The sequence below is a fragment of the Plectropomus leopardus genome, chromosome 2, assembly GCF_026936395.1.
Source record: "Plectropomus leopardus strain MGB_pleo_1.0 chromosome 2, ASM2693639v1, whole genome shotgun sequence".
Classification (NCBI taxonomy): Eukaryota; Metazoa; Chordata; class Actinopteri; order Perciformes; family Serranidae; genus Plectropomus; species Plectropomus leopardus.
The window spans coordinates 5,673,683-5,681,106 of record NC_142177.1 but is presented as its reverse complement, the minus strand read 5'-3'; the positions used below and the strand labels follow the sequence as shown (position 1 = coordinate 5,681,106).

The 7,424-nt window shown below is 37.5% G+C and overlaps 1 protein-coding gene across 1 annotated transcript; it reads right to left on the bottom strand.

Annotated features, from left to right (window-relative positions):
• Positions 1-1,336: 1,336 nt before the first annotated feature.
• On the bottom strand, positions 1,337-6,198 carry LOC121948988 (kelch-like protein 10). The gene is given in 5 exon segments (XM_042494575.2): positions 1,337-1,675; positions 1,929-2,078; positions 2,948-3,556; positions 4,990-5,476; positions 6,062-6,198. Coding segments are annotated over 5 exon segments (1,710 nt in total). The 5' UTR covers positions 6,187-6,198.
• Positions 6,199-7,424: the final 1,226 nt, after the last annotated feature.

Here is a 7,424-nt window from a genome sequence, read left to right as displayed (position 1 = left end):
TCATTTATTTTAAAGTATACATTGTAAGTATTCGTAGATGTCTCACGGGGGGTACAGGGGGAGTTTCAAGGATCAGGTTTACTGGAGTTATGAAATGCTGATACCCATATATGGGTTCCATTATCTTAACAACTTTATCCCAGAATGCTGTCAACACTGGAGAGAGCTATACACACCATTCATGTCTCATTTATGTCCACAGTTTCTCCAACAACTAGTTAGAATAGTTTTATAGTTATGTTTCACAATAAAAAACTAATCTGGATTATCCAGGCATTACCTACAGTTTGGTGTATTATTATAAACCTTTTGAACGGTAAATGTTAAATACAGCATTGAAAGCACTTCACTGGTAAGTGTAGAGGGGGGTATAGTCACTCGAATGGAGCTTTAGGCCTGCTGTGCTTTTTTGAACAATGTTTATATAAATGTTTGAATTTGGATTTTTAATTCAGTATGAATCAAACTTAAAATATATGTGATGGGTTCAGCTCATTAGTCAGCCCTCTAATGTGGTGTTAAAAAGTAGACTACTAATAATTGTAATCATTGAGTAGGGGTATTATAGTAGTAAGTTATAATAGGCCTACATTAAACGCAATGTTTGAAATGTTAATGATCCCATGATGTGAAATTTGCAAAATGTATTCAATTGTTCACATTGTAAAACATGTAAAAACTACATTTTGATCATCATGAATATCAACCAAGCTCTGTCCTCGGATGTCCCCTAGACTCAGTGGAGGTGGTGGGAGACAGGAGGATGATGGCTAAGCTGTGATCGATAATGAAGACTGAGTGAAATGAAAATCGACAGTTCATTCGAGGACTAGCTGATGCCACGACATTTTCTGAAGATCCTGATGCAGAAGCTCTTCTATATTTAACTGTACAATTCAAAGTACATTAATTGTAATTAAATGTAATTAACTGTACATGAATTGTATTTCTTTTTAAATCTATTTACCTTTAATTTAACCAGGTGAGTCACTCAGAACAAACTGTTATTTACAGTGGTAGGCTGGCACTGGTGTTACTGGTGTGAGCATTCTTAAAATGTAAATTTGGTATTCTTTGACCTGGACTTAGATGTATTTCCCCATATTTGCATATCTAAGTAATTAATAGGAACAACTACCTTTGAAAAATGGCTCCATTATTGATAAAAGTTGCAGCTGTGAAACAGCTTGCAATGTAACCATTCAGGGCATTTTCATATGTCCACTAAACTGAAAACTGAAAATCTACTATTTGTGGAGACACAGTAAAACTGTTGTTGATGCTTGGTAGACATTTATTTACAGAACAACAGAGATATTAGTAAGGTTCCCCTCCATCACTCCACCTCATCCTCCTCCACTTTGGAGAACTATAGGGAATGACGAGGGGCAGCATACTCAGCCAGGTTGGGAATACCGTCAACCACGCAGCAGCCCAGGGCGGTGCGGGAGACCTCCATGTCACTGACATCAGACCATTTACCAGTGTTGACATCATAGCACTCAACGTCAAAGGTGGAGTTAAAACCCCCAACCACAAAGAGGTGCTCATCAATCACTGCGATTCCGAAGTTACTGCGAGAGTTCAACATGGGGGGACCAGCGTGCCAGGTGTTGGTGTCTGGGTTGTAGACCTCAGCAGTGTGCAGATGGGTGGTTCCATTGAAACCGCCGACCTTTAAGAGAAAAGTTATATATTAAGTTAAGTTTGCTTCTCCTTTTCAGTTCTTGTGTCTCATGCAGCAGACCTAACTGACTACATTTTAATCCACTATTATACTGAAAATGACTTTATTCTGAATTTAAAAAGGGCCACGACAACCCAGAGAGCTGACCCTTAACAGGCAAGAGGCCATGTTTGTGTTGATCTATGGCTATATAACATTAAAAAGGTGCCATATTAGTAAAGTTATTATGTATTTTTCTTACTGCCATGAGACGGCCTGCATAGGCGATGACCCCAGCTCCACTGCGCCTTTCGCCCATGTTGCCGATCAGTGTCCACTGGTTGGTCGCTGGGTTATAACATTCAACTGTTGACAGGTATTCATACCCATTAAAGCCACCGCAAATGTACACCTGGAGAAACATGAAGAGCTATGAGTAATCTTTCAAAGACCTCCACTGATGACAAGTTTGCAAAAACATGAATCTAATATCTTGTACAAAATGTGTTTTCTAGACTAATTTTCACATCTTTGATGGAGTAAACCAGCCAGTTACAGATGGATAATGTTGGCTGCCACGCTCTCTCTCAATACTAAACCAGTGTTCCCATTAGTCACTTAGACACAAAATCCATTGGAAAATAGCGTCCAGGTCGAAAAATACCAAAGTTACCCTTTACGGGACCCCCTTTTCTATCATTGAGTAAACTGACGACCCCTTACTAAGTGACATATTTTAGATAGATGAATATTTCCTTGATAAGATGTTTAATATTATATTTAATGCAAGGCAATACAGTACAGAACAACTAATAAACTGCACAATTAACCCAAATGGTAAATGCAATAATTGTAAGAAGATTGTGTAAAACAAGAGGTTTGGATGAATTTTGGGCAGATTATTTCCTGTGAATATTGCATTTCCTAACATTTTAGGAACTTTTAAAAAAACATTATTTTTCTGTGTTATTGCTTTTGTTTAACAGTCAAACACAATTGATAGACTTTTGTTTTATTTATTTAGCTCTTGGTGTTATAACTGCTTCCAGTGCAAGATGAGGCTGTAAAGGCTCTTTATTATAAATAAAATATTCATTGTGCCCTTCTCCTGTAAGAATTTTTTTTTCAAGTTTATATCTTGAATATTAATCAAAACTTTAAAATTAATAATTTCCTTTTGTAAATCTTCAATGCTTAAGAATCAAACTAGAGTATGGAACCTGTTTGCTGTCCCTGTCCTCACACAGAGCTATCACAGAGCTGCTCTATAGCTTCACCCACCTTTCCATGAAGGGTTGCACAGCTGGCGTTTGCCCTCCGCTCATGCATGGGCGCAATTAAAGTCCACTGGTTGGTTCTGGGCTGATAGCGCTCAGCAGTTTGGAGTTGTAGATGTCCGTCATTACCTCCAATGGCATATATGCACCCGTCCATCACAGTTACGCTGACAAAGCAGCGTCTGGAATGCATTGGCGCCACCATCTGCCAGAGGCGTGTGCTTAGGTCAAACCTGTGCACAGAACTCAAGAACTCATTGTTGTCACAGCCGCCGACAGAGTAAACCGATCCATCAAGGAAAACTGTGCCATGGTAGGCCCGGGAGGAGCCATCCTCATTGTTGGTCACACTGACCCAGCAGTCGGCACGGACATCGTACGCCTCGATGCCACTGATTGGATTGCCGTTGCTCCAGCCACCAACAGCTAACAGGATGGCAGGAGGCAGTCGTGGGCGGGCCAGAATAGAGTCAGAGAACCTCTTTGCAGAAACATCAAGTGTGGCCTCCAGGGTCCAGAGGAGAATGGGTCGGAAACAAATGCTTGTCTTCAACAGATTGTTGTTTTTTACGTTGCTTAAGATGTCTCCTGGACTCACTAAAGCCAACCTGGCCTACACAAAGACACAAGGACAGAAGGTGGAATCAAATAGTCTGAAATAGAGTCCAACCAATACTGTGACTTGGCAGATATTATCAGCTGCTTTTAGCTTATCACAGATAGATCATAGCATGGATTTTTTTTTTTGTTAGCATGGATGTAGTAGCCATTTACACTCCAGCCATCCCAATTACATGAGTTTGTTGTGTTCACTTTGTCATCTATGGTGCAGATCCTTGATAGCGCTACCAGACTTTATGTACAGAGAGTGAAACAGAAAGTTGAGCTCACCTCATCAGGATGGTCTGACCGGACTATGAATGTTGACCTTTAAGTAGCAATAAATGGCAGTACAGAAATGCCAAACATACGTTCAAGGTAACTGAGAAACAGTGTTGCAAGTACTTAGTTTGTCCACTAAATAGAACAGACAAATTTGTACACTACTTATCTTGTCTCAATTTAAAAAAAACAACAACAGAGGATTCTTAGCAAAACAAAATTGAATATATCAGATAGATAGATACATAGATAGATAGATAGATAGATATAGATATAGATATAGATATATAGATATAGATATAGATATATATAGATAGATAGATAGATATTTTCCGGCGTTAATGTTCAAAGATTTGTTCGATAAGAAAGATCATTTGAAAATGCATTATAAACTAATATACATGTTCATCTAAATCTGTATTTCATGACGTGCCTGTGCTGTAGAAATTCACTCAACTGTCAAGAACATGTCTCTTATATTGAAGGGGAATTGTGTTGCCATCTTGCCATCTCAAAGTCAGAGAATAGTATTTTGAAAAAAGTCATATTATTGTATGTTGAAAAACTTTTTTAAAAAGTCATAGTATTATATGTTTAAAAAAGTGTTAAAAAGCCATAGTATAGTGTATAAAAAAATCATAGTATAGTTGCTGAAATACTGTTTAAAAAAGTCATAGTAAAGTATGACGAAAAAAGTATTTTATGTCAAAAAGTGTTTAAAAAGTCATTACATCATTGAAAAATCACTTAAACGTGTCAAACAAAAAAAGTCGAAAAAATTCATAGTATAATTTGTTGAAAAACTATTTTAAAAAATCATATAATAGTATGTAAAAAAAACAGTTTAAATAAATCCTTGTACCATATGATTCATCAGAAATCATACCATAGGGGGACGTTGAAAGAGTTTTACACAGAGCTCTCACAGTTAAGTATCTATTGATCTTCAATCATTAAGCATTTTACATTTGTAAAGACAAGGATGCCATTTATTGCCTGATCTGGAAAAGGGCTCAGTATGTCCTGGTCTAAGCTTTGATTTTGTCTTAACCTCTATATTTTGGACATGACTTAAAATCACCTGTTGCTGGAGGCCATTAGTATGATGTGACAGATGCAAATCAAAAGCTAGTGTCATGGCGACTGAGAACACCCTACACTTACTCTAGAAAAAAGCATAGCTGTGTATTCTTGGCGTTCCTCATCTGCAAAGGCGATCCAGTGTTGGATTGCTGACAACACCGTCCACTCATTCCTCACATTAAGTTGGTCCTCCTCGAGGATTTTGGCAAGATCCAGCCCGGAGAGCAGCAGGAACTCTTCTGAGGTGGCAACAACCTCCTCAAAGTGAATCAATATGAAAAGGAAGGCCTTGCGTCTCAGCTGGGGGGTGTAACAGCAGTCTGTGAACCACCAGATGCCGATGCAGTTCTGTGGGGTCAGCTGCTTCTCCAGGAAGTCACAGCAGGTTTGTACGATGCCCTCCACATTGAACTGGTCTGCTGCTTGTAACAGCTCCTCTAAGTTCTCCGGTGTCACGAGAACAAAGCCGGTGTAGGCAAACTCTATGATGAGCTTCATCATGTCAGGTGACACATTGGGAATGTCAAAGACCTTTCTGTCTGGGGTTGACCAGTGGGTGAAGAGGGCTCTGTTTAGGGAGGAAAATGAAGGGTTTGAAAATGATTTAATTCATGTTAAGGTTAATTCATTTAAATTCTTTTTGTCAAATCAAATCCTATGAATGCAGTTCTGGTGAAATCTAATCTGTTTCTCCAATTTTTGCATTTAAAACTGTAATAATGATTTTTTTTTTTTTAAGTGTTACGGTTACGATTTAATGTCCCCACATTTCAATCTCAAGTGACACTACCAGTGCACGTATTGGGCTATGTATGTGTTGGTTTTTGCAGCAAAGAAAGAAAACTGGGACAACTCTTATGTATGGGTCATGACAGTTGCAAAAATAAGACTACTAAAGTTAGTCAGCAACACACAAATGCCCTGACACACCAAACTAATGTTCAGCCGCTAGTCAATGTTGGGAAAATAGGAAACACGAGATGTAACTTTAGAGACCTTTTAACCTTCAGTTGGTGTTGATTTTACATTGATAACGAGGTAAAACATAATAACTGCTAATGTTTTAACTCTTCACTGCAAAGCATGCTGCTGTTTTTCTGCTTATCTAAAGAGTGTTAATGAAGCAGCTGTTTAAACCACACAACTAACTCACTTGAAATACGGACTGGAGCTGCAAAGGACGATCTTGTGTGCGTGAAATTCAACGCCGTCCACTCTGATCACCACGTCACAAAGCTGTTGGTCCAGACGGAGCTTATTATACACCGACATTTCCATTCTACAGTATGAGGGCTTTAAGTCTTTATATCTTGGGTGCAGATTTGTCTTGTGACTTTCAAACAGTGTCTGGTTCTAAATGAAACTTCTGAACACAGGTCATGACAGGATTCTAGAACAGATCATCATGACATCACAGAATCTTGTCATTCACCATTCAAATCACAACTTGAAAAAAATGCAGTAATATATGTGGTTTTCTGCTTTTATGACTGTTTTCTGAAGTACACATTACTCTGAGTAGATTCCGCTTGCTGTTTGTAATTCCCAGTGGAGGATTTACAGATGTGACTCTGTTTTGTGCAGCTGATAATCCAAAAACCAATCTGCAACCTCCCAGGGTGAAACATTCAATTCACTTCACTTTATATGTTACATTAAATCATCAGAATATGATCTCAGTAACTTAATATATATAATATTTATCAGCTCCGCTCACATTCGGCAGGGTCAGTAATGAGCAATTTCAATTCTCAGGCTAAGGCAGGATTATCATTAACTCTTTGAAACCGAGATCAACATCAGTATTGTGTTCAGACGTCTTTCACAAGATATGTAACCCTCTGAAACATCAGCAAATTGGTCTGATTTCTTTGGGGGAAAAGGCCAATTACCAGTTTGCAAGAAATAACCCCCAAATTGCAAGAAATTAGTGCAAAAGTGACAAGAAATTGATCTGAAAAGTACTTTTAAAAACACTGAGGTTGTTAGAAAATTATTTCTAAAAATATGCAAATAATTCCAAATAACTATATTTTTATTCATTAGAATCTTATATTTTTAAATTATGTGAAAGAATGAAAATGTGTACTTTTGCGTTATTACAAGAGAAATTGTATCTTCTTATAATAAGAAGAAAGTTTCCCTTTAAAATAAATGTTTGTATGATGTAGGCCTAATAACAAGAAAATATATTGTTATAACATGGAAATATCTTGTTTAAAGTGTGAAGCAACTTGTTATAACAATAATAATTCTCACATCATTACTTGATAGGCTACTGATCAAGGTTTTTTTTAAAATTTATTTTGATAAAAAGATAAATAGATGAATAAATAAATAAATTAGGTTATTTTTGTTGTTTTGTTTTGGTCTGTCTTGGCAGCTTCCTTATTTTGGGTATAAAGTGTTGACTTCTTTCTGTAGTTTTACACAGCCCAAGTATTTTTGTGTCTTTTATCATCGTTATCCTTACGACCAGCTCTTATTCTGAAAAACTCCTATCGGAAGTCCCGCTC